Raw genomic sequence first — 27,979 nt, 5'->3', positions numbered from 1 at the left:
TAAAAAAATAAATTAATAGAATTGGGTAAAGGCTTTCAATTTGCTTTTAAATCTCTGTAATAGACAAATCTGAAGACATCTGAAACATCTGACATCTTTCCATCTGGTTGATGGAAACAGCACAGCTTTTTTTCTTTCTTGTTCTTAAAAGCAACAGATTTTTATTTTTGACATATACTTTTATCAGCACTTGTAGAGAAAAGGGATTTTTGTCCATTACTATTCACAAATTGTAATGTCATTTCATGCTAACCAGAACAATGCATTTAAAATGTTTTTGTTAATATTTGGAATACAGAGACAAAATACAGTGTATATATATACATACATATATATTTTTTTTATTGTGCCAAGGAGACTGTCTACTTTTTAATAAGAAAATTGAGGGATAAGACAGAGGTTGTACTCATGTCTTTGTATGATATTTTTAACTATCTGCCTGGAGTGATTATTTGTAAATTGACCGAGTGAATGTAAAAACAAAAAAACCCCAAAACATCTTTGTGTGTAAAGTATTTGTATGGCTTGTTTATATTTCCTATATGCTCTATTAGAAAGTAATGCAAGAAGGTGGTCTCTGACATACTACTTTTTGATGGTCATTTTGATAAGTGAGAATTCCCTTCTTTAATAATTGTCTTTGAAAATGCAGAACTTCCAGTGGCTTGAAATAAAGGCTTTATTGGAGGTTCTTCTGGACTGTGACTTATAACGAAGGATGTTAAATGATAACTTGCCATATTTAACTGTGTCTGGCTCTAGTCTCTCTGAAGATAGAAAAAAAAAATAATGTAATTTTTGTGAGACAGGCAGGACACCCTATGAGATCAGCCACCGGTATAAGGGTAAGTTTTCCAGCCAAGAGATGAAATCAGGTGGGGGGAAGGAAATGAGTACCAGCTCCCTTGCACTTAGGTCTTTGACCTGCTTCTGTTGCCTTACGGGTTTGAAGGTTAAAAGCTGAAGAACTTGAATTTTTGAATCTAAGTGGTTTGTGTTTTTCAAGTTTGTTTTGTTTTTTTCCTGGAAGATGGAGATCCTCTGAATTTTCTGCAGGCTAGAGCACAAATGATTGCATTGCTGTAGAGTTTGTAGAGTAGATATCCCAGAGGTAAACTTCTACCTCCATAAAGAGATTTATTTTATCCTTTGCTTTAAAGGGAAACTCATGGATGAGTGGAACACACCTCACTCAAAATACAGAAGCAGCAATATGTCTTATTGAGGTAAAATAATAATTTGACAGAGTTCAATAAATTCGATGGAATTTAACAAAGTTTAACAGTGGTTTACTGAGGTTCAGTAAGTTTGATGGCAAGGTTCACCTTATTAATTACTGCATGGAAGAAACACACAAAGGAAAATTGAGTTAGAATTGAGTTAGGATGATTCACAGAGAGACTGGAGATGCAAAGGGTAAGGAAGATTCTCCTGTTGAGTCACGAGGTTCAGAGTGGAACCCCTTCCTTTCTAAACTCCAGATGGAGCCTAGGTACAGCTAGGTCCAGTCTTAGACTTGGACAGTAGTTTATGTGCAATGGAATTATCTGTACAAAGTTTATAATAATAAATATTGAGTAACTACATGGATCAGTAATGTTTCATTAGTATTAATTCAGCATGCTATCAGTCATTTACTGAGGATTTGTCATAAAGGCTCTCTCCGCCTTGGGCAAGAAAGGATCTTAGTCTCAGGTAAGGAATCTGAAACCATGAGAAGCATCCCTGCTCAAGGGGAGAGTGCCCTGGCGTGCAGTCCAGCTGCAGTTCAGGGAGAGCTCACATTGGGCCCATCCCGATGGTAATATTTACAGAGCGAAGTAGCTGGCTGCTACTCAATAGTACGGACAAGATAGATGGCTTCATTTTAGCCCTGATATCTTGTTCTGTACTTCAGTTATCTTGCATTTTTGGGCTTCCAAAACCGCCTTTTGAAATACTTTTCAGAGGCACCTTCACTTCCTTGTACATGAGCCAGGAGCTTTCCAGCTTGCAGGTTCACCACAGGGCATGAGCTCGAACCGAAGTACAACTAGGCGTCAAGGGTATCTGTCACAGAAACTTCTCAAGGAAGATTCTTGGTGATACTTGTTAAAAGCAGTTTCTCTGCAAAGTAACATGAGTAAGCCAGGGCAGGAACTCAGAGCCAACACTACACTAGCTGCTTTGGCAAAAACACAGACCTGGCCTCTTCCATGCAGGGAAAAAGGGAGAGGCTGTGTCCCTCCTCCCCGCAGCCCTGGGAAGGGGGTGAGGAAACAGCTCCATACCCCCATCTTGTTGGGTGATGTGGTGTTTGTAATCTGCACGTGGGCAAATAATTGTTTGGAGGAGGAGGAGTACCCAATCTTTTCCCATTTGCTGAATAACGGCACTTAGGAGGGCATAAGAACGCAGCTTTTCCCTTTGCCATCATCTTACAAAGGTGCATGGAGTGCAGGTGGGTGAGTCAGTTGTTTCATGTGGGTATTTGAATATTACTGAAAACAGAGCAAACTCTGTGCAGAGGTTTAAAAAAAAACCAGGCTCCGCAGAATGATGAGGGAAATAACATTGACAAAGCTTTGTGTATCAGGCTGCATTATAAATAAGAGCATGACAGATCCTTCAAGTCTAAAAAGCACTGTGAGTCCCCTAAAAACTTCGGTGATTCAAGCAGATATGTCGCTTCAAGCATTTTCCTGGCGCGTTAATGGCCTGAATGGTATTAAAGAAAAAAATTCTCGGCTGTGTGGCATTATCAAAGACGGAGACAGCTGGGTTACAAGAGTTGTGTTTGCAGCAGAGAAGCACTTCAAAGTTGAGGAGTGTTACGGTGGCAGCAGCAGCAGATCAAACAGGGACTTGCCTTTTTCACACACCCCCCCCTCCCGTAAAGTCTAAAACAAGGAGTTGAAGAAAGGCAAATAATCTGTGTTTTGATTCCTCAGAGCCCCCTAGGCTGGGGGACGGTGCTGTCCCTGTGACCGGGAGGGTCGGTAGATGATGAGGCAGCACACAAGGCTCGAGCGAAGTGGAAGCAGCGACGTGCAGGGCCCAGGCCCGAGCAGTGACAAAACCTTCTCCCGCCTATTTCGGGGTGTGGGCGAAGAGGCGCGGGGGCTGCTGAGCTGTACGTGGGAGAGGTTCGCGTTGCATCAGAGGCTGTGAGGAAGCTTCTCGCTTCAGACTGCTGGGGAACTCCGCGCGCTTGGTTTGATCGTGGATTTGGGGTGGGATTTTATTATTTTAGTACTTAGGTAATTCTATCCTTGAGGCTGCGCTCCTTGGGGCTCTGACACCGCTTACGTTTATGCCACTGCGCAGCTCCCCCCTCCTCCCTGCGTGCCTCAGTTTCCCCGTCGCACTCGCCCCCTCCTCTCCCCTCGTCGCTGCCCCTTTAAGGCGTGGCCCCTCCCCCGAAAGGGGCGGGGCTTAGGCCGCACGAGGAGGGCGGCCCCGCCCGCAGGGAGAAGGTTTGGAGCTCGCTTCCGCCGGTGGGCCGGAAGCGCGGAGGGGGGCGGGCGGGCGGGCGCGCGCGCGCCGCGGCCTGAGGGTGGGCCGGCGGCGTCGCCGGGACGGGAGGCCCGTGGCGGCGGCAGCGGCGGCGTGAGGTGAGGGACGGGCTGGGCCGGGCCGGGCCTCGACTCGACCCCCGTGACCGCGCCGGTTTTTCCTGCCGCCTACCGCGGAGAAGGCCGCCTTACCTCTGGGGTTTCTCCTTTGTCTCGGTGCCGCTCCCTCACGCCGCCTCAGGGGAGGCGCTGCCCCTCTGGGCCGGCCCTGGCTTGGCGGGAAGGGAACGGCGCCTTCCCCGCCCTGGGCGGCCTCCCTGGGTGCTGGGAACGGGGTAGGCTGCTGGGGAGGCGGCGTTTCGAGCAGCCGCGGCGGGTGAGCCCGGGGCTCTCGCGGGGAAGCTGCTGGGAAGTGCCCGGGTGTCTCCGGGGCGAGGAGCTGGGGGCGGCTGCGAGCGAGAAGGAGACACGGCCTTCGCCCTCTCTCTCGGCTTCGGCGTTTCTGTGAGCAGGTGTCGATACTCATCAGTGGGCAGCCGTTAAAGTCTGTCGATAGCCCAGCGTTGCAGGTAAAGGGTTCTGTCCGCAGCTGAGGTTTATGTATCCGCCTAGGTTTGTTTCAACAATTTCCTTGCTTAATGCGCGGAGATAAATTTTTACAGCTTTTGTGGGAAGAGCAGGCGGTAGATAACTCTGTTGCCCGGCTTTGAATCACAGAAGGGATTCAGTTGCAAATCATAGTTATCACGTCAGTAAACGTGCGTTTAACGTAGAGTATGTTAATCTAAACGCCAAAGCAATTCTTAGTCTATAACGTGTGAATTGAGCCGATTTGCGGTATTACTGTTTTGCTCTAGATCTTTGAAATACTATCAAGGCTTGGTTACCAGGGGCTGTATTAACTGAAGATACTGCTTTTGCTGCGCTATACTCGAGGGCATGTATGGCTGAAGGTGTCAGCCCCCTTCCCTTGCTGCAGGGCAGCGCTGTTCTCTTTCCCACCATGTGACCTGGCACACCTGCACAGCAAATAGCTTCCTTTTCCAAAGGTAAATACCACAACTGTTTTTTTCTTTGTATGTATGTATGAGAAGTGTATGGTTTTGCTTTATCTAGACTTCCTTTTTGCATTTCTTGTTATGCTAAATAACAGAAGCAATTACTGGTTTTCCTCTTATATAGTTAGTTCAAGTGTTCATGCTTTTCCAGTATTCTGTTGAGTTTTTCAGACTAGGAGGATCTGAGATGATTGTATTACTGCTTAGTGAAGAACTTTTGTTTTTAGAGAAAACAATCTGGTGAGAATTTTATGATGCTTTCAAAGTATAATAAGAAGGAAGACAGGAAAGTTCTGTGTAAGTATCCTTTGCTTTTGACAACAGGGATTTGTTGACCTATATATTTTAGTAGGAGATTAAGAAAAAGCTAATTAAACTTTGTACTCCTTAGACCTAGATACCACAGATACCAGTAAAGCAATACAATGAACTTTAGCATTATAGCTCTGGAAAGTGTGTGTTAAGTGTGGATGAGGGTTGTTGTTTTTTTTTATGTAAAGTGAATTCTCACATGTTGTTTTGTAGTTTGCAAATGATGTAATTTGAAATGTCTTTTTAGTGCTTTGCTTTTAATGTTTGCCATTCAGTAGGCATTTTTCTGTAATGTTCATTTAATGCTTTAATCTGTATTTCTTCGTTTAATTGCATGCACCTATATGATATAAGAACATCCAAGAACACATGCATGTATGCTGATAATGAGTTACATAAATCCTGAAACTCATCACACTTGAAAATTAGGTACTATTGTGGCTGAAAGGAAATATTTTGCCACTTCCAGTCTTTGGACTTCTGTTAATTCCTCCTTCTTTCCATCCAAAGAATGAGCACATGTCGATGGTGTACACCTAGTGGTTCTGACACCACTGAGTTCCTGAAAAGCTATGCTTCTAAACGGTTGTCCCCGGAAGATCTTGAAGGATCCAATGATGATCTCTGTTACTGCCTGGAGTGTGTGGTTGAATACCACAAAGCAAGGGAAAAATTGCCAAGGTTGCATGAGGTAATTAAGAGATTTGGCTCCTGCCCATTACTGAGCAGGCGGATTCGGAACTGAAGGAAAACTTCAGAAGAGGCTTCTGTGGTCCAGCCTCAGTGTAGGGGGGGTGGTTTATGCAGGGGTTGTGTTTTATTGGTTTTTGGGAATAGGGTATGTTGCTTTTTAACTGTCTGCTTTTTTTTATGTTGAGTTGCAAAGAGCTTATTGTAGAACTACAAGACTCTCTTGTTTTGCATATATTCAAATTAGTGAGAACTAAAACAGGAGTGGGAAGTTGCTGACTAGACATTATAGCTTGGACTTTATTTACGCTGTGATGATTTGGTATCTGAAAAAAAGAACACCTGCCAAACAAACTGTGTTTCTTTAATGTATTTTCTGCCTTCCTCTGGCTTCTGTTAAGCTTTGTGTTTGTTCCTCTTTCTGTTTGCTTTCATTTCTCATTTGTAGTTTTCTACTATGCTTGAATTTCAGAGATCTGATCTTGCACACCTGTGAGATTGTGTGATTAAAAGCAATCAAAAAAGTTTAAAAACTATTATGAGCCTTTTATAATTCTCCCTCATTAGTATCCAATTTTGTATTTGCAAAGCTTATTTTCCCTTATGTGTACGTAAAATAAATATTTGTAGCTAATTGATCATAATACACATGTCTAAAAGGTTGCTATTTAAATTAGCTCGATTTTTCTGCAGGGCAAGCCCATCTGAGTATAGATTGGAAATAAGTGGGGTGACTGGACTGCTGAAAGTTCCTTTTTGTGTCTGTTAACTGTAGGAAATAATTTTGGTTTCTAATTGAGGTTTGGAGCAGTTACTTTAGATGAGTAACGTTAAGTGAGCTGAATCCCCTACAAGTATTCAGCAAGTCAGTCAATCTGTTTGCATTGTTTACATTCACTCTCTTCCACTAACACATTGCAAGATATGTGAGAAGGCAAGATTTTAAAATTGCTTTTCCCATCTTCCTGAACATGATGGTTTTCTGTACCATCCACTTCTTTATATTGGCCAGTGGAACAAAGTTTTGTGACTGACCTATGGCCTGAAATAATTATTGAAACAGTTTATGAATATTTAACAGAATTACAAAAATGCTTCTGGTTTCAATACTGCTCTTTTAAAAATTACTTTATAATCTTAACTCTGAAGTGAGAGTGTTGTGATTCGCACAATCTGAATTCCATGTCAAAACTTTATTGTTTCACACCATGCTTGAAAATAAACTTTTCAAAATGAAATTGTAAGTTTTGAAAGTCTAGTCGAGGTTTCTGCATGTGATAATAAATGTACTTAATTGCTTTCTTTACAAATGCACTTTGATTAGTTGTTTTCTCCCCCCACTGAATAGGTCTTGTGGGAGTTGGAAACCTCCCGTCTTGTTGCCCACATCAAGAAATCCATGAGGGAAGAAGCTGGAGAAGATGATGAGTTGTTTATAGTGGATGAGAATGGAGATACACAGCTGTCTGGTTATGTGGGCCCAGATTTTGAGAATAACCTGCGAGTGCCTCTTCTAGAAATACTGAAATATCCATACCTGCTGCTGCATGAGAAAGTCAGTATGTATCTTATTGTATACAGTTGGAAGGGCATGGTATTGTTTCTGCTGAAGGAGGTGAAAATAACAAATAGTAGTTAAACCGAAGTATCAGAGTGTGTGTGTGTATATATATTTTATATTTATTTTGACACTAAATAGGTTTTTTTTGTTTTGTGAGCATATAAATTAGTCCTTACTATAACTGTGTTTGTCCTTTTAGGTGAGCTGTGTGTAGAAGTACTCTGTAGAATGGAACAAGGTCACAGCTCCTTTCAGGTCTTTGAGAAATATCCAGGAATTTATCTCTTTTTGGTACACCCGAATGAAGTGGTACGTTACTTTTTCTGTTCCGCTAAAACTTAGTTTTAAGTAACATCAGAACAGATTCTTATTTTTAATGACAAGAATATGAAAGTAGTAGTATTCAGAATTTTAAATGTTTTGATTTTCTGTATTTTTCTTTAATGGTATGTACATAAATGAGATTTCGGTAGGAATATAGTTACTCTTGCTGAAGGAAAGGAGATGACTCTTTTACAAAAAACTTCTAGAATCACTTTACTGTTTACATTTAGTCAGCGAACGTTACAGATGTTCAAACTGTAAATTTACTCCCAAATGGAATTTTTCTCAAGTGGTCCAGGGTTTGTATTTTAGCGTATGAATCCCCTTCTCCTTCCCTGTTTGTTTGCCATCCGTAGAAGCTTTCATATTTTAGTAATATTCACAACCTTAAAAACTGAAAAAGTGACAATAGTGTAGTTGCTTGCAAGAAGAGATGCTCAGCAGTGTAATTCCTCTGAAATGCCCTTTAATTGTCACTGAATTTTGTCATTACAAGGAGGGAGTATTGTGTTTTAATGGATTTGTGTATTCTCTGGTGGGACAACTCGAAACTCTGCAGTTGTGTTTTTTTTGGCCTGTGTCTGAATCCATATAGGGTATTTTAATATTGAACAGTCAGAGATCAAAAGCTCATTTGAAAGTGTAAACAGGAGAGCTCCATTCTTCGTGATATTTAGAAGTGTCAACTGATCTTAGTATCACTCGTGCTAGTGTACATAGGTGTAAAGGGAACTAGGCCTTAAGTGTCATTGTTCCTATGACTATTCATATCAGACATATAACTAATGATTAGAGATTGTTTTAGATGTGATTAATAGAATGCAGATGCTTATAAAACAATATGCATAAGCTGCTTTTTTGTCCCTTGTATGGCCCTCACCATGGCTGGCTTAAAACCCAGTCAAGCTGAATCAACAGAAAAAGGATCATACATCTTAGACCTAAGACATAAGAATAGACAAGAGTAAGTGATTAACTTTAGAGTAAGCAATTTCAGAAAGGTTAGCTATTTTAGACTAGACATAGGCTAAGTATGAATTAATAGAACAATCTGAGTGATTCTCAGAAATTCAAAGGTGATCTTTGATGTGTAAGAAGATAAGTAACTGGTGACTGGAGACCTTCTACCTGTGACCACTAACTTCAGAAGAACCAAGATGAGAGAATAAGAATCAGTCGAGACAGGAAAACATATTAGACTTTTGAAACCACTGGAGAATAGAGAACTGAGAGTTTGTGGGGAAAAAACACCAAGAACTTATTTTGACAAAACATCGATTGCATAAAGTTATGTAAAATCATATATATAGAAGGCGTTTTTGAGTTATCCTTCACCATTCACTGCGGTGGTGGCCTAACTCTGAGTTGTTAATAAAGCAAACCTAGAGAAACCCATGACTGAAAATTCTTCAACAGTAGGAGAGACTGCTCTCTCTTTGAATCCAATCTCTTAAAGTAACAAAAGGAGAAATTTTGGAATACTGGAAGTGTCTAGGTTGAAAGGGTTGAGAGGCTTTGCAGCTGTAGTTGTTACCAACACTTCTATTTTTTTGCTGGTTAAAATTAGTTGAGAGATTACAAAAAAGACCTGAGGTTCTCAAAGCAGTACAGATGTGTCTGAGTGCTTACTTTTCTACATTGTTTTGAAGGTGATGTGTATTATCCAGCAAGAAGGCTGTTCCCTCAAACTACACATACACATCCTAGAAGTGAAACTGGTATCAGTAATAGGGAAGAGTACTGAAAAATAGTGATAATAGAGAGAACTTGGGAACATACACCCTGCTACAATTGGGAGGGCCTGTTGGAACAGTGAATCCTAGTTTCATGCACCATGTTAATACTGAAGGGAGATTGAGTGATTTCTTTGCATGATCTTAGAAAAGTCCCTGTGTGGTGTGTTTATCTGTAAATTGAATTTGGATGTGTGAGTCTCAAAGGAGTATTGAATTGTAACTCAGGTGGGCTGTTTGTTTATATCAGGAGAATGTGAGTTCATAACATCGTTTCCCACCTCATTTGATGCAGCTTTGGAGAGTTAGGTTACATTTGCTGTGGCTGATGGGCAGGTTGTGGCTCTACTGTTTACAAGACAGGCTGGCTTAAACACCAACACAGAGTACAAAATTTCAAGCTGTCCTAAGAAACAGTAAAAGATTTAATAGTATTGTACTTTACACTTGCTCAAACTCTGAAGTTTTCTCAGTAGGTCAGAGAATGATTCCACCAAGGCAAGAAATGACAAGTGTCCTGTGCTGAGAGCACAGCTTAACATCTGTTGTTATAGTACACAGTTAACCTAATTAGAAAATGTTGGTCAGTAACATTTAAACAATATAAAGCAAGTACAAAATCAAATGCTACCCCTTGTCACACGAATCCCAAGGAGTTTTATTTGTATATATTACCCTGAATTTTAACTTCTTTGTTACCAACATCTTCTCGTGGGTATAGTAAGCCTGTTTCTAAGGTTATTTTGGAAAAAGATTAACTCTTACTTGCAATTATGAGACCTTACTTTAGTAAAAATATACTTTTGTCCCATTTGTAGTAGCAGTGATTCCTAATCTTACAGCATTGTGATTTTATTTGTTCTTTTTATTAATATATAACTTTTCTGTTTCAATCCTTAGATTCGTCGATGGGCTATCCTAACAGCAAGGAATTTAGGGAAGGTTGACAGGGATGATTACTATGACTTACAGGAAGTGCTGACTTGCTTGTTCAAAGTTATTGAGTTGGGTCTTTTTGAGAGTCCAGATATTTACAGCTTTTCAATGATTGAAAGGGGTAAACTCATCCTTCTGCCATCTCATTTATATGATACTGCCAACTACAAGAACTATTGGCTAGGTGAGTATGATCAGAAATGAATTTGTATGTGTAGTCTCTCTCATCTTGTAAGCGCTTCTTTCAATGCAGAGCTCTACTATTTCATAGTTGCCGTTTATTTTGGGGCATGTCAGATGGGAGAATTGAATGTTGCCCAACTGCAGTAGTGAGGTAGTGTTTAACTAGTTTCATGTTGCTGCTCATCTCTTTGGTCATTACCAGTGTAACATTTGACATTTGGAAAATGATCCTTGATTTGGTGAAAATCAGAACAAATTTTTGCAAATATATGGACAGGTTGCTTTTTTTCTTTTTTGTAGGGATTTGTATGTTGCTAACAGTGTTGGAAGAACAAGCTATGGACTCCTTGTTACTGGGCCCAGACAAACAAAATGATTTCATGCAGTCCATACTTCACACCATGGAGAGAGAAACAGCTGGTAACTAATTTTGATACTGAGATTAAGACAGTTCATAGCCTATTTTTCATCTTTATCAAACTTCCTTGTTTAATTGAGTAAATTCTTAGTAGTGTAATGCTGAGGTGATTTTTAACTGAGGCTTATTTCTCTTCTGGAAGTTGGCCAATACTGCACAATATTTGGGCAATACTGACAATTACTGAAAAATGACATTCAGACAAACTCTTAAGTGGAGAAGGGATGGCAGTGCTTTGCGTAAGGCTGGCTTAGAGGTTTTGAGAGGACAAATCTATAATTTCTACCATGTTGTTTTCCTTTAATGTACAGGTAATGTATGGGAATGTGCATTTCACTGTGGCATGAAGTTTGAATTCTGAGTCCTAAAATAAACACCTTCTGAATTGCCACAACTTGCTTAAAACATGACTCTTCTGTCCATCTATTTAAGGGAACCCCTTTTGCAGCTGGAAATTTAGACTTTAGAGTTTAGATCAGTAGCCCTTGCGCCATTCTTGGAGGCCACGTGCCACGGCATAGCCTGGGAATGGCACATGAGCTCAAGACCAGGGCTGCCTCTTAAATGACTAGATCTTTATAAGCTTAGTATGTTTATTGAGGGTATGATATTATCTTACATGAAGAAGCAAGAATACACTTGAAGGAAAACCAACTGCTTCTAGCTTAAATTTGAAGTACAAATTGTCATAGCCATGTAAGTTGTACCCACTTCTTAGAACATATCTGCAAATATCGGTGTGGAAGAACCAGTTTCATAGAGTTGGGGAATATTAGTAATAGTTATCCAGGTTCCTGTTGATTTAAGACTGCATAGGGTGCAGTGTCTGTACATATAAGTGAGCTTGTCTTTTTTTTAATCCTTTTTCTGGGTTAAAAAGTATAGTTGCAACTTACTAGAATACGTATCTTTATATCGGTGTTTAAGAAAAATCGATGAAAACCAACTACTTTCAACTTCAGCTTAGTCTAAGAATGTACAGGACTCTTGCATTTCAACTCTCCCCAATATTACTATTATGTTTCAGATGATTCTACTGACCCCTTCTGGCCAGCGCTGCATTGTTTCATGGTTATTTTGGATCAGCTCGGATCTAAAGTATGGGGTCAGCTTATTGATCCTGTCCAAGCCTTTCAAACCATTATCAACAGTGTGAGCTACAACAATGAAATAAAAAATATACGCAGTAGCTTTAAGAGGTCAGTTTTATTAAGAGACTAGAACAGTTTTATGATTTTAATACCAGGTAGCGTGGTAGCTTGGTCTTGGTTTTCTTGTCAGTACTGCCTTAACTTGCGTTGGGGGGGAGATGGCAAGGAAGAAAATCAGATGTTGCCAACTTTGAGCAATGAAAAGATGAAGGACGTCCCCTAAAATTGTGAGGTTCTTCCAAAAAACACATGCTCACTTCTTTCTGACTATCATGAAGCCTGTTACGCTTTTCAGGATTTTTTTCCTGAATCAGGAAGGCTGCTGTTTAGTGCTCATTTAGTGCTATAACCAACTTGCACTTAAGTTTAATGAAGATTGCCATGTCTGAGACTCTTGGTAAAATTATGGGAATTCCTGAATTGTCAATGGATGACATAGTTTTAGATTTTATTGTAGTTCCAGATGACAACTGATTTGAGTTTACTTTCAGCTTGGGTTAAGTCTTAAATATTTCTCAAGATTAGATTTACTTAATGGTGCTGTATGTGAGAATCATGCAACTGTCCTTTAATAGCCTGGATAACATAGTGAACTGCTGAAAGGAAATGCTTTAGAACACATAGCAGGCATCAGATACTCTTTTGAAAGGTTTTGTCTTCATATAGTTACATCCTAAGATAAAATGGATTTTTTGAATCGCTTCTGAGTGACAACATTGGCAATATTGAACAGAAAGTTAATTAGGTAAAGTATTTATTCAGTGCGGAAGTGGTTGGTTAGTACACTGCTAGGAAGTCTAGAAATAGCTTCTATGGGTACAGAATTTTGTTACATACACTTGAACTCCATCTTTTGGCATGCTGTCCCTTTTGAGGATTTTTATAAGAATCCAGGTCCCAAGACTTCAGGGACACATCCTGTTTTGGAAAACTGAAATTGTGCATAATTTTAAAAAGTTGGTGGAAAATAGTACCTGGATAACCATACCAGTTGTCTACTGTTTTCCCGTGATGTATTTTGAATCAACATTGAGTGGCAATGTCTTAAATGTTCAGTGGTTTTACACATGCATAGTCTATAATGTTATAAATAGCTACAGATCCGTATATATGGAATGTTATAGATAGCTGAGGAAGGCATATTAAAGGAGATTTTCTTTGATTAAACAAGCTCTTTGAATGTTGTGTTCAAATAGTTGCATACGAAGTTTATGAGTACGTAGTCATGATTGAACTGCATTTATGCATAGAAAATTCAAAGAAAATGGAATTCTTCTGGGTGTTTGTTCTAGGTAGTCAAATCCATGGCTTAGCAGAAAGCTCTTTTTCCTGAGGCAGTCGCTTCCCCCACCTCTTATGAGCAGGATAGAACAAGCTCTACAATTATAAATATGCTATCTTTTTGTAGGTATGTTTTATCACTGACAAGTTCTAATAGTCACATGGTCAGCATCTGAAAAGTGAGATCTGTGTCTTGGCCAGCTGGCTTTCTTACAGTTTAAGTTAGTTGTGTGGAGTCTATAATGATTTTTATTTCTTTTTAGGACAAAATCTGAACCGGAGTCAGACTACGATGATGACATGGTTACTTGCAGTCAGATTGTGTATAATTATAACACAGAAAAGCCTCAAAAGGTATTAAAAAAAATAAATTATTTCCCTGTTCTTTGAATTCTGATGACTGAATGACACTGTCAGTTTAAACCATATATAAAATACAGAGGGGAAGATACTATGTTTCCACTAGTAATGTAAAGAAAAAATATTAAATAATGTATGTCACTATTGTGTGCCTTTAAATAGCAGGCAGTCTGGTCACTTCTTGTTTAGCTGGTGCTTTCAGGTTGTAAGAGGAAAGAAGAATGTTTGTGAATTAGGCAGAGATGGTATTAAAGCCCAAGAATTCCTATCAATATTGAAACAAACATTGGTACCTCAATGAAGACTCTAAATTAAGTTTTTTTTAAAGTTGCCAATTATGTTCTTGTATTTTACTTTCTGTTTCTCAGTATTCTAAACCAATATATTGAGTATGGAGTAATGAGGTATGCTTTGATATACTTTCAAATGTTAGACTTTGCTCTAAAATGGCACTATTTTTTTCTTGTTATAAAGCAGAGTAAACATTTGTGAAGGTGTTCTTCTCTTGATGTTGGTCTGTTGAATTTATGAAATGTCTTTTAAAGGCTTTAAACATATATTTGATTATCTGAGGTTAAATTGTGTCAGCATAATATCTTTGGAGGGTTTCACAGTGATTTTTTAAAGGAAATACTACTTTAGACTTACAGGTTACATATAGGTTACATGTTAGGAAATGAGTTCCTTATATGTGTGTTAGTTTGATCTTTATTTTTTGCAGTTTCTTGCAGTTTAGCTTTTGACTTATGTTAGGATATAAGAGATGTTACCATTTGATGAACATATATTTGAAAGAAAGTAACCTTTATGGCTAGAAAAAAACCCTGGCAGATTACACTGTGCAGATGTGAGTAATGAGGATGGTGTGGTGAATTTATTTTCAGGATACTGGATGGAAGACTGCCATTTGTCCAGACTACTGCCCCAACATGTATGAAGATATGCAAACACTGGCTAATGTGCTTCAGTCTGATATTGGCAGAGATATGCGTGTCCATGACAGCACATTTCTGTGGTTCATCCCTTTTGTTCAGTCGCTTATGGATCTCAAGGACTTGGGTGTAGCATATATAGTAGAGGTCATTCACTACCTCTGCTCGGAAATCAAACATATTCTCAATGAAAGAATCCAGCAGTGTGACAAAATCTCTGAATTTTTTCTCCTGATCTTGGTGTCGATTATTGAACTACACAGAAATAAAAAGTGCCTGCATTTGCTGTGGATTAGCTCCCAAGAATGGGTGGAAGCAGTGGTGAGATGTGCTAAGCTTCCAGCTATAGCATTTACACGGTGCACTGAAAAAGTATCTGGACACTATGTGAGAGGTTCATCAGCAGTATCTTTACAAGCTTCTAACTATGTGCAGCACTCCTGTGTGCAGTTGATACGCAGCCTTCTTAGAGAAGGCTATCAAATTGGGCAGCATGCTCTTTGCAAGCAATACCTAGACAAACTCAATCTTCTTCTGCGAGGAAATCTATCTTTAGGTTGGCAGCTGAACATCCAGGAAACCCAGGAATTACAAATGTGTTTAAAGCAAGTTATAAGAAGTATAAAGGACAGAGCATTGAATACCTCTGCACCTGTAGGAAACAATGCAAACTCCACAACTTTGCCTGCCATTTCTATAAAGCAAGAGAAGAGTGCACATGGCGGAGATGACCTTTGTTCACCATTTGCTGTCATATTGAAGGAAGGTGGAGGTGAAGATGGTCAAGAGAACCTTCTCCCTAGAAGAAAGAGTGCCTGGGAAGAGGAATGTAGAGATGCATCTAAAAGTTCAAGATCTTGGACATCCACAGAAGGCCTCTTGGTGAATATTAAAAAGGAACATAATGACTTGACAACTCAGGAATATGTTTGGCCACAGAACCCTTTGGCAGAAAAAGTATCTGAGAAAGTTCAGGGAAATAGGAACAGTGATCTTGTGGCAGGGAAATGTGATCTGGATAATCAGTGCTTTAATCCAGATGCCCAATATTCAGATTCCAGAAGAGGCGGAGAGTTGGAAAACAAATGTGAAGCAGGACCGGGAACAATAATGCATCTGGCTGCTCAAACTTGTATTGGTTCTCCAGAACATGTTTACAGCTCAGATGTAAAGGAAAGCAGTATGTCTCCCAGTTCCTCTTCAAAGTTTAAAGTAGATGTGCATAGACTCATGAATTTGAAAAACATGGTACAGAAAACTGAATGGCCCTCAAAAGTATCACAGCCAGTGAAGACATGTGACTTGAAAAAATGCAGTTTAGCGGCAAGTGCTTCGAAAGCAGAGGTAGAGCGACCTAAGTTTTGCACTGGCTATCTGTGTACAAGCAAAGATTGTCATAAACATTGGGGAGTGAATACTGTGCATGAAAATGAAATCTCTGTTGGTACTCCAAGGAGTTGTGAAAGTACACAGGAGAAAAGTGTCAACAGTGCTTTTCAATCCAGACTAGTTCCAACTAAGCGGGTATCAAAAGAAGCGCCACTAGATTGCTCTAGCTCCTCTAAAAATGAACCTGGTATGCAGGAAAATGAAGATGATGGTATTTTGCTTTCAGGGATTAGAGACACCTTGCTGAAAAAAGTGTCCACTGAAGAAAAATCAGGTTCATTGTTGAAATCTGTGTTCAAGAAAGATGCTGACATGCAAACTTCAGACCAGGAACAGCCTCATTTAAATAACTTGGTTAAATATGACTCTAAAGGTCAAATTTCAAAGACATTTTGTATGGATAAAGCTTCAGCAAATGGTCGTGTTCCATCTAGCTCTGAAAACAAGAGGGATATATCCAACCCTGCTTCTCAGATCAGGCCACTGTCAGTGAAGTGTGAATCAAGTGATAGGTTGTTTGAATTTTCAGAGTATTTCAAGAGAGAAAACAATTCAATGGGGAAGAAGGAGGAGGATTTTGCAAAGATGGTTTCTGAAGATGATACTTTAACAGACTCCCAGGTTGATAGAGAACTCGGTAAATTATCTTTAGCTGCGTATGCCAAAAGTGTCAATTTTCCCTTTGATTCAGGCCAAGGAAGCTCCGTACATCATAATGTATGTGATATTAAAAGGAAAGTGAAAGGTGCTGTAAGATCTTCTAATGATAGCCAAAGTACCAAGTCTCCCTGTGATGCAGATTGCCTTGACAATCAAGTCATTATAATTTCAGACTCTTCTGATGAAGAAAAAGGTGTGGCTGACAAGGAGGAAACAAAAAAACCAAATGAAAATGTGTGTCCTGAAAAGCAGCCTTCAACTTCCAGCTGCATTTCTGATAGTGATAGCAAAACAGAATCAAAGACTCCAAGCTGTCGCTTGTCACTGGAAGACTGTGAGTCTCAGTACTTTGAATTTGAAACAGAATTTGACGTCTTTTCGGTTTGGCAAGATACTCAAGCGTATAGTACAGAAGCAACTCAAGAGTATAAGGAATGTGTTTCAGCATCAGTTGATAGTAGTAATTCAGATGGCTTACTGAACGATCACACAAATGAATGGGGTTATGATCTGGATTATGTAAGCGATGATGCCATGGAAGAAGAAGCAAACTTGATAGAAAAACAGGTAGAAAATATTTCTCAGGAGAAAGAAGCTGATAATACAAAAGAAGTAACGAATTCAACATTGCAAGAATCTATTAGTAAGGGAGATGCAAAAGATCAACTGGAGAATTTTGCGGACAAAGGCGCTGTTGCTAAAGACTTCACCCTGGACTCAAGATTGACTGAACCCAGACCATCTACATCTAACATCTCATTAGCTTCAAAGTTGGCCCTTAAGAAAAATAGCGTGAGCCCACGGAAGAACACAGCAAAATCTAAGGTAGCAAGAACTATTCAAAGAAGTCCTAAAAAACCTCCTCTTAAAACAGCACAAAATAAACTACTTCAAAATACATCAAAAAATTCTCAACCTGGCAGGTCAATGCCTGCTGTGGTTCCTCCAAGGAAAGTTCGACAGCGTCCTGCACCAGTGTCAACTGTAGAAAAACTTGGTCTGAAAAAGGCACCCCGCAAAGCGTTTGAGTTATCCCAGCGCTCTTTAGAGAGCATAACTCAATTGCGCAGCCATGGTAAAGCTGCAGGGAGAGTTGGAGTTGTACAGAAACAGAAGATTAAACTAATTGCTCCTCAGAGTTTGTCTGTAAAGCATAATAAAAAATTGCTAGCCTGCCAAGACCTTCAGTTTTTTAGGCAGACAAGGCCCCAGAAAAGTGTCAGAGTGAAAAATCCTGCAGGAAGTTCTGACAACAGAAACAAAAAAGTTAGCAAAGTGGATGCAAGATCTATGAAACAAAAGCCTAAAAGTTTTGAACTGGTATCTCTTGAAAGATTGGTTGAAAACCAAAGAGAGAAAAAAAGGGAGGAGACTCTTTGTCCCTCTCCCAGTGAGATAAAATTTGAAAGCCTCTCTGTGGAGGAGGCCACCTGTGTCTCTAAAATGCCTGGTTCTTCAGACTCAAACAGAAAATCAGAGGATAACAGTATGATGGTTCCTCCTGTACCTATGGATTCACGTCTCTCTTCCACTGCACTTGCTGGAGATGATAAAGATGAACCTTCGGGAAGAGGTTGTATTGTCCAGCCTGAGTGTGAGAAGACAACTTCAAGAGAAAATGGGTGTAAACGAAATGAAAACAGTGAAGATGATGATGGTTTATTTTTAACTCAGTTAGATCCTGTGGATATGGAATTATGTTCTGAGGAGGAAAGTGTTCAAGATACTGCTAGAGGTAGTGAAAAAACAGAGGAAACGGACACTGCTGAAAACCTTCAGGAGAATGAATCCTCGACTGTTGTGAAATGTGAATACAAAGACTGTATTGAAAAAGTGGAAAAACCAGCAGAGTACTGTAGTAAGCATTCAGCCACCAGCTCAGAAGCAGATCACTTGTTTGCTAAACCTTCTCTCCCGCTGCCTTCTAAAACAAGAAAGCCTTCCACTACCAAAACTTTCAGCTCAGCAAGTTCTTCACGGAATGCAGCCTTCAGCAAGGATCTAGAAGATGTTAAAAAGCTACCGCCAGCTTCAAAAAGCAAAGTGAATACAGCGAAACCGGTGGTCAGGCCACCAAATGCAAAGGCTATACCAATAGGAAATCAAACACGCAAGTCTCCAAGTTTCAGTAACGTACCTCAAACCTGTGTTTCTAATAACATTCTCCAGTCACAAAATAGACAGAACGACAATGCTTCAAATATTTCCAGAAGGCCTGCCCGAGAAGCATATTATTCTTCCTTTCTTGGCGCTCAGCAGCGTGATCATAGGATTTTTGTTAATGAAGTCCTACAGTGGACTTATGAAATGTTTGCAAACTCCAGCCAGTTCGGACCTCCAAGTGATCTCCTGCAGTCTGTAGCAGGCTCTGTTCCTGTCCAATTTCAGGGATACAATGACTATTTTAATACATTTTTCCCCTTGATGATGCTAAATGCCTTTGAAACAGTAAGTAGCTATCTGCCTCTTGGTTTGTTTTCATAAACCCTAGTAAACTTTGCCAAGAGTTTAAAAACTGTTTTATGTTCTCTGTTTACCTTTGGGAAATATTCAGATAAGCTCTGAATAGGGGAATGATTTTGGGGAAATAATCTAGACAGTTATGTTTAAGATTGGGGACTGTCAGTGTTGTTCATCTCAGTGAAGCTTTTTTTTTTTTCTGGGTGCACATCCACAATAGCCTGCAAAAGGAGGAAGAAAGGAGGTGGTTTGTTTTTATAGTGTATAAAGCTTAGAACAGAAATCTTTAAGAAACTGAGGTCTTTAAATGACAGTGTCTGTAAAAAGAGGATAAGAACGTAATGTTTTGATTTATATTGAGAACTTATGTGAGAGGGTAGGTTAATCTGAGAAGTGTTTTTTCCAAACAGCTTACCTTTAATAGTTTAGTAGTGAGAAAACGCAGTGTTCCTTCAATTAAAGTCTGTATGCTTTCAAGTTCAGTCATTGCATCACTTCTCTCGTAGAAATAAGGTAGAAAATGAAATCAATACCAGGATAATACTGGTATTTTAAGGTGAAAATGCAATTGGGGGAACCCACATTTGTTTTGAAGAGCTTTGTAAGAAAGTACGTTAAATGGGGGGTGGGTGGGGAGGAAGTGCTTTCGTTTGGCCTGTGTGTTTATATGTAATGTGTATGTGTATGTTAAAAAAAGAAACGGGTAAGGCTCTTTGATGTCTTGTACTTGACAGTCTGCTAGCTTTCTTTTATTTCTGCGTAGCATGTTTGTCCTTTGATTCATGATAAGCTATTCTTCTGATACACTAAATCCTTCAAAGTATTTTTATTTAGCTTTTACTTTCCAACATGTAGCTGGCACAAGAGTGGATAGAAAACCAGAGAGTGAGAGAGAAGAGTTACTACTTCTGCTTACAGAACTTCTGTGCTGACTTGAATACAGCAGATTTTACAGGTAAGAGTTGTTTTATTTTCTTTTTCTTTTTTTTTTTTTTTTTTTTTTAAATAAAACCCTCTTCTAATTTTCAAGTAGACCGCTGTTCTGGTTTTGGCTGGGATGGAGTTAATTTTCTTTCTAGTAGCTGGTATAATGTTATGTCTTGGATTTAGTATGAGAAGAATGTTGATAACACTGATGTTTTCAGTTGTTGCTAAGTATTGTTTAGACTAAGGCAGGGATTTTTCAGGTTTTCATGCCCAGCCAGCGAGAAGGCTGGAGGGGGCACAAGAAGTTGGGAGGGGGACACAGCCAGGACAGCTGACCCAGACTGGCCAATGCGGTATTCCATGCCATGTGACATCATGCCCAGTATATAAACTAGGGGGAATTGGCTGTGGGGAGCGGATTGTTGCTCGGGAACTAACTGGGCATCGGTCAGTGAGTGGTGATGAGTTGCATTGTGCATCACTTGTTTTTGTATATTCCAATTCTTTTATTATTATTATTGCCATTATTATTTTCTCCTTTCTATCCTATTAAACTGTCTTTATCTCAACCCATGAGTTTTACTTTTTTTTCCTGATTCTCTCCCCCTTCCCACTGGCTAGGGGGGAAGTGAGCGAGTGGCTGTGTGGTGCTTAGTTGCTGGCTGGGATTAAACCACAGCAACTGCCTTATAAAGAGCTAGCACTTACAGGTTGAATTTTTTTTTTATTTGCTTTAAATGCAGAAAAGATTTGGAATTTGCTCTTTTACAGAATGCATCTAACAGAAGTATGTATTTTGCAGGGAATTTGTGCCTTAAGTGTTCAGTACAAAAAGTTATTTGAGTGCTGTTGGAATACTTTCCATCTCATTTGGAATTTTGTTTCAGCTTCTTTTGGTAAATAAAATAGTCCTTGACTTGCTCTATTTTTATACAGTGCTATGTTCAGGCTTAAGAATGCAGGATGGAGTTAAAACTCTTCATAGACTTTTGCTATAGCTTTTAATAGCTTTAAAAGTTAACAGATGGGTATTGCTGAAGTATATGCAATATGTTAATGGTAGTACTTCTATAGACAGAAAGTAATTGTAACCATTTTCCTTTTAATGTTCTAATTTTAAAATGTATTTTGAGTAGCTCATTTTCAAGAAAGTGATTTGGCAAGGCAGCTTCATCCAAAGGAGGATGACTTAATCTTTTTGGTGGTCCAAAAGAAAAAAGACACCTTTAGGGAAGAAAGTGAGATGGAGAACCATATAGTGAATCACGTTGGTCTTGTGACACGATTTTCTCGTGCATCTGGCTGTTTAACTAGTAAGTAAATGGGGTTGAAATAAAAGTGGGATTCTTCTTGGTACCATAAAATGCTTTTTCATAGCTGGCTGTTGGTAGTTGTAATACACCACTTACCCCAGAGGAAATGGGATTGTTTTTCCACTGTGGCATGTCTATTCCGTGCTAGAAACTTCATAAAAAGCCAGGAATTGAAGCTGCAGACCTGCTTTCCATGCATTTTTCTAGGGACTTCCTTCAATATAGATGTTAATGCTTTTTGTAAGAACAGACACTAATGATGAATAAGTACTCTGTATACATCTTTAGGAGCGCATTGCTGCAAGATAGGAAGTGTCATGAACTTCAGTGGTCTCACTGACTAGAATTTTCACTATCTTCTGGAACTGAAGTTGTGAATTACAGGATTACCAAGTATCAGGATTAATGCTGCTTGATTAAAACAGTGATCTGAAATGTTTTGCAGAGCATTGGGGTTTGTTTGAGTTTGGTTTTTTTGGGGTGGTGGTGGTGTTCGGGTTTTTTGCAAGAATTAGTTGTTGGCTCCCTAATAGAATGCAGCACCTGGTTCTGGTGAATTCTATGAGTGACCTGTTTGAATATCTTTCAGTTAACAATTTGGATATTCTTTGAATTAACAACTTGTGGTTTTTTTTTTCCTCCCCCCTGCCCCAGGACAAAAGGAGCAGCATACCATCTGTCATCTTTCTGTGAAAACTCGAGGCAATTTGTCATTCTTCATAAATAAGCAAGTGAAGTGTGTGGTGGTTGGATCCCTGGTGACCACAGACCGAACATTCAAGGGCCTACTACTATTGAGCAGGAGTCCCCTGGCTAAACCCATCATAAATCCAAGTTACAATGACTTCTGTCCCAGAGATTTGCCCATAGCTTCAGAAAGTGCTGTAAGTTCTGCAGCTAGAAATGATAGTTAGGGATGACAAAGTGGGCATTTGGATCTCATGAATTTTGCAAAACTGGTTTTGCATGCTGGTTTTTTGAAATGACTAAGTGCAAACAGGCAAGTTTTCAAAGGCACTGAGGCACTGTGCTTTTCAGAGTTGGTTGATTGGGTGGATGGAGAGGAGTCTGAGTTTGCTCAGGTGTTTCTGCTGTGTTGACATAGGTACTAGTAGTGCAGTTTAAGCAGCTTTCAGTTTCTTTTCCTTACTGGAGAGGTGTCTGTTCAGGAAATAAGGCATAGTATGGGAAAGGTAATGCAAAATAGAGTAGAATAAATGAAACTTTTGTTATAGCTTTTGAGTCAGGATCGAGTGTGACTCTAGAGCAAACCTAGAATCCAAAGCTTCCATGCCCTTCAAGTTTTTGAGTCGTAGCGGGGGTGGGGGGGGGAAGTGGACAGTCTGAAAATACGTAAAATGAACATGGAAGGTTTGATCAACATTAAGTCAGTCATCATTTTTTTCCCCTGCCTGTTCCTTCAGGCATCAGATATGAATGAATACAATGAAGATCAAAAGAGAGCCATTGAGACAGCTTATGCCATGGTAAAGCAACATCCAGGGCTTCCCAAGATCTGCCTCATCCATGGTCCACCTGGAACAGGGAAATCAAAAACTATTGTTGGACTTCTGTCTCGTGTTTTGAGAGAAGTAGGTGAATGTGATGTGATTGCCATGTGCTTGGTTTCCCAATGGAAGTCAATGATAGCTTAAACTAAATGGAAGTATAGTATTGGTAATTACTGGGGGTGTAATTCATTAAGCTGACTTAATGAATTAAATCTGTACTGCATAGGGTGTAAAGGTGGAAGTAATACCTTTTGGGCATCTGGGAAAACACTGAAGTTACAGAACTTAAAAAGTAAAATCAACAAAACACGCACAATCTGTAGTATAAACACTTATTACATAAAAAAACCTTAATATTTTGATGTATTAAAGAATGTTATTTGGCCTGTCCCATTTAATAATTTTCATATTAGCATCTGGTAGATTCATCAAGTACATCATTGTTGAAGGGAACTTATGCAAACAGTATTAATACATTTGACTTGTTGGTTCTTACTCAATGTAAGACATACCTTAAGAGATATTCAAGTGCAGTAGTCCCCATACTCTGCATGTGGATTAAGATGAGTGTACAGCCTGGCTTTTAAATCACAAATGAAAACAATTTAAAGAGCCTGTTTTGGTTTATTGTTAATTAATCTACAGAACATTAGGAAGGAGAAGACAACTCAAAAAACAAATTCCAAGATCAAGCCAAACCGTTTTCTAGTTTGTGCACCATCAAATGCTGCTGTTGATGAACTCATGAAAAAGATCATCGTGGCATTTAAGGAAAAATGCCAAAACAGACAAGAGCCTTTGGGTATGGTTTATTTTAAAATTCTGTTTATATGTTAAATAGACAAAACCTAAAGGAGAAACTGGAACAGTTGATCACATATAATACTTACATGCTACTCTAAGCAGCTTTTTTCTCTTGCAGAACATGACTGGTACATCCTCATAATGTTGTTAATTTTAATGTGGTTTTCTAAAAGGTGTATTATGGTTTTTTTTTTTAAATAAATTGCACTTTTGTCTTTATAGAGACATTGGCCCTTCCCTCATATTGTTAGTTTCAGTTCACCAGCTTATAAGTACTTAAAGATTTGAACACAAGGCTATTACCTTGATTTTGAATGAAATTGGACTTTGCTGATCATGCTAAACAGACTCATGAAAATTTTGTCTTGTCAGAGCCTCTCAGTTTTTTTTCTCCTCCTAGTTTGTGACTAACACAAAGTAGATGAATTCTGAACAAAACATCTAGTCTGTGGTGGGGGGAAAAAAAAATCCACATTGTAACCAAATGTCAATTTGATATTGACTTGCCAGCTGCATTACTGATGGTACTCAGTAATTTTCTAACTTAAGAATTCTGTAAGTTTTAGATAAAGAAGCCTGAGAATAAGGGGTGGTTCTGTTAATTCAAAATAGTGTTCTTAACTGTTAACTGCTCCTAAAACACAGGCAACATCTTTTTTTTTTTTAAGAATTTGGAATTACTGAATTTTTTTGTTGGATAAGTGCAAGTAAATTGTTGCAAACCCCTGAAAAGCAGATATCCATGGTGTTTAAATTTTTTCTTTCTCTTGTACCAAAGTGCAGAGATGATTGGAGCAATGTAAAAATATTTTGACTCTGATTTTGTAAACAGGAAACTGTGGTGATATCAAATTAGTGCGACTTGGTGCTGAAAAAGCAATCAACAGTGAAGTCCGGGGATTTAGCCTGGATAAGCAAGTTGAACATAGAATGAGTAAGTAACATGCAAATCAGACTTTTCTTCAGTCTTTAAGAGCTTGATGGTGTTTTACACTTGGGACTATGTGTCCTTTAAGAAGGAAGATCTGGTAAAAGGTTTTTCTGCAACAGTGCTTCATAAAGCATTGTTTTTCTCACTCTTAATGGGAAAGTGTCAGCTTACATATGGCCTAAAATCTAAGCAAAAGCAAAGAAATAAGCAAGATGACTTCTTGTTTGTTGGGTTTTTTTTTGAAGAAATTATAATAAATGCATGTTAAAGCCAGCAATGTGGCTATGCAGCATTTGAGAGCTACAGTTGGAACCAAGTCTCATTATCTTTGTCTTACAAGATAAGACCTCAACAGAAAAAGGGAAAATGCAACAAAAAATGTTTGTCCAGTTGTTCTTAATAACTTAAGACACATGACTGAGAGCAAGTGTTATTGTAACATCGTTTTTCTATTCCTCCTGTACATTTTCCTTTGTTTTATTGTAGAACGAAAGCCAGCTGACTATGACCAGGATATTCAGAAGAAAAAAACAGCTCTGGATCAAAAGCTGGACATGCTGTCTCGTCAGCGTGCTATGTACAGATGTGAGAAGAGGGAGGTGGTAAGATAATAGTATTTTTAATTCTATTTGTCTTTTTTGTGTTCATAACTGAATCCAAAGAGTAAAGAACTCTACCTTTTAATGTCATCTCTATTCCTGGCCTGTATCAGAAACAGTGTGGCCAGCAGGAGCAGGGAAGTGATCGTCCCCTTGTACTTGGCATTGGTAAGGCCACACCTTGAGTACTGTGTTCACTTTTGGGCCCCTCGCTACAGGAAAGACATCGAGGTGCTGGAGCATGTCCAGAGAAGGGCAGCAAAGCTGATGAAGGGCCTGGAGCACAAGTCTTACGAGGAGCGGCTGAGGGAACTGGGGTTGTTTAGTCTGGACAAAAGGAGGCTGAGGGGAGACCTTATCGCTCTCTACAACTACCTGAAAGGAGGTTGTAGTGAAGTGGGTACTGGTCTCGTCTATCAAGTAACTGGTGATAGGACAAGAGGAAGTGGCCTCAATTTGCACCAGGGGAGGTTTAGATTGGATATTAGGAAAAACTTGTTTACTGAAAGGGTTGTCAGGCATTGGAACAGGCTGCCCAGGGAAGTGGTGGTGTCACCATCCCTGGAGGTATTCAAAAAACGTGTAGACAGGGCACTTCAAGACATGGTTTAGTGGGCGTGGTTGACGGTTGGACTCGATGATCTTAAAGGTCTTTTCCAACCTAAATGATTCTATGTTTCTGTCTCTGAGCAGTAACTGTCTCTTCATCAGCTCCTTCAACGAATGGAAACGTTGGTTAGCACCATGAAAGGGAATGAAGAACTTTACATCAGGAATTTTTTTGTTTATTTATACTGGTATTTTCAACTGGTTGATCATGCCACTTCTTGCTCTAGTGTTCAGTACTCTTCATTTGGTTCTGTCACCAGTTAGTTTTTAGTGTAACCATATTTATAAATCTTAATGATTTAATTTGATTGTATACTTCAAAGCTCTGTTTTTGTTTCACTGGAAATAGTAAGATGCCTTGTGATCTGAGATTTTGGGATATGTGTTGCACTTGGAAGTTTTCCAGTTTTTTTGTCTTAAAAATTTGGCATTTGTGCTCAAATTACAGCTTTCTGATGGTAAACAGTTTTCCCAGTTGCACAGAAATGGAAGATGTAGTACTGTGTGTTGCAAACTCTAAATATGGTGATGACTTTCAAAGAAACTGATGAGCTTCTTCAGACACATTTTATATTAAAAGACAGTCTGAACAAATCTAAATGTTTAGGAAATGAATTAGGATATGGGAGGAGAAAAGGTATATGGGAAATGTGTGGTGTTAATTATTCCTGATATGTGGTTTATCTTTATTTTTTTCCCAACCCATCTAGAGTCAAATGTTAGATGATGAAATTGGCAGACTTTCAAAGGAGAGACAACAGCTTGCTTCTCAACTAAAGGAGGTAGGAATTTCTCTTAAAGGCAGCTCTTTAATAAACCTCAGCTAATGTATTTATATACTTGGTATCCTTTAATTGTGGTGGAGCTTTGGTTTTGATGTGGCTGGGAATATTTCTAAAGTAGAAGGTAAGTAGATAAAGGTTATAAGCTGAGTAAATCATGGACAGCCTGGTGTGAAATCCAGGTGTACTCTGGCTGCATATTGGGGAAAAAAAAAACCCAAAACCAACAACAGTCCCCCCGCCTCCCAACCAAAAAACCCAAAACCCAATGGGTGGAAGTATTCACCCTTAGAGTTAAGGGTGAATTTTAAATGAAATGTGGCATATTTGGCAAAGAAGGTAATAGAAATGTGCTTGTCCCCATGTTCTAGGATGTATCTTCATCACCACTGTCATGCCCCTTAGAGTCCTATGGGAATTTAGGTACTTTTAAATGTTTCTAAGTAAAGCAACAGCTGGAAGAATTTTTTTGTGCATGGAGATAGATAGATCTGAAAGTGGAAATAGGCACTGATAGCAAAACCAGTAATTAAGGCTGAGTAGCACAAACCGTGAGATGAATGAAGGTTCATCTTTAATGAGTATTTGCTAACCCTTAATGGTCATGGAGGCTTGGAGTTACAAATGTGATGGCAAACTAAACTTTGGTCATGGTTAGTGTGTCTAGATTGCATAGGTGTAGAGATAATGGAATACTTCTTTCCAGTTTGCCATCTCAATGGCATTGATCTATAATTTAAAGTAACACTTCAGTTAAGTCAACTTGTGACTTTTATTTGTAATAATGGAGATAGTTTCATTGGGGTGATGCATTATGCATGATCTGTTTGGCAGTTAGAATTGTCCAGGCAGTTAAAATTGCTCTAGGGCTGTTCAAGACAGCTAAAAGAGAAGAGGAGACATGGTGTCCTGTTGTACTTGAAGGTTCGGAGGCACTCGCAGAAAGTACAGGCAGATATCATCTTGGAGTCCGACATAATCTGCTGCACGCTGAGCACAAGCGGAGGAGGTCTGCTGGAATCCGCTTTTTTGCGGCAAGGCCTTGATCCTTTCAGCTGTGTCATTGTGGATGAGGTCAGTAAAGCTATTTAGAACTACAGCATGTTCCACTTCTAAGGTCTGCCTTGTTCTCTGCTTAGGCTACTTGTGATTTTTTGGCTGCTCGTATAATATATTGTGGGTTGAGTGCCCCATCCCCACCTTTTAACTGGTAACCAGCCTGTCCTGCTATGTAGAGCCATGAGAAGAAAAAATAACTTTTCATTGCTGCTTTTTCTGACTTGTTTGGTGCTTTAATGGCAGACAGCTTTTACTTAAAAATCATGGCTAAAGTGTGGCTCTTGCTGTAGAGATTTCCAGATGGTTGGGTTATATTTGTGTCTGTTTGGAGAGCTCTGCATATTTAATAATAAAAGAAAAATCTGTTTGGAGTTGTTTATTAGGGAAAAATCCTTCTTTTTCTGTCTTGTTTTAAATTTTTTTTTTTAGAAGACTTAAAAAGCATTTGAGTTATTCTGTCTCTGTTACAGGAAATTTAACATACTTCCCTCCACTCCTTTGC

General features: G+C 39.2%; 1 protein-coding gene across 6 annotated transcripts in view; it reads left to right on the top strand.

Moving 5' to 3' along the window:
- The first annotated feature begins 3,509 nt into the window (after positions 1-3,509).
- The window catches only part of SETX (senataxin), a 38,432-nt gene continuing 13,962 nt past the window's right edge, over positions 3,510-27,979 (top strand). The window contains exons 1-20 of one of the 6 annotated variants that reach the window (XM_069770771.1): positions 3,612-4,063; positions 4,352-4,543; positions 5,219-5,293; positions 5,375-5,555; positions 6,903-7,113; positions 7,315-7,424; positions 10,073-10,292; positions 10,592-10,711; positions 11,737-11,908; positions 13,405-13,495; positions 14,386-18,930; positions 19,798-19,897; positions 21,006-21,182; positions 21,837-22,066; positions 22,607-22,774; positions 23,339-23,495; positions 24,330-24,431; positions 24,915-25,030; positions 26,347-26,418; positions 27,343-27,492. In XM_069770771.1, the coding sequence (XP_069626872.1) occupies positions 5,376-5,555; positions 6,903-7,113; positions 7,315-7,424; positions 10,073-10,292; positions 10,592-10,711; positions 11,737-11,908; positions 13,405-13,495; positions 14,386-18,930; positions 19,798-19,897; positions 21,006-21,182; positions 21,837-22,066; positions 22,607-22,774; positions 23,339-23,495; positions 24,330-24,431; positions 24,915-25,030; positions 26,347-26,418; positions 27,343-27,492 (6,921 nt within the window). In that variant the 5' untranslated portion in view covers positions 3,612-4,063; positions 4,352-4,543; positions 5,219-5,293; position 5,375. The other 5 variants (XM_069770770.1, XM_069770774.1, XM_069770772.1 and 2 more) reach the window with 5 other exon arrangements.

This window comes from Haliaeetus albicilla, chromosome 26, assembly GCF_947461875.1.
Source record: "Haliaeetus albicilla chromosome 26, bHalAlb1.1, whole genome shotgun sequence".
Classification (NCBI taxonomy): domain Eukaryota; kingdom Metazoa; phylum Chordata; class Aves; order Accipitriformes; family Accipitridae; genus Haliaeetus; species Haliaeetus albicilla.
Note: the sequence above shows the minus strand (reverse complement) of the source record. Positions and strands in the feature narration are given on the sequence as shown.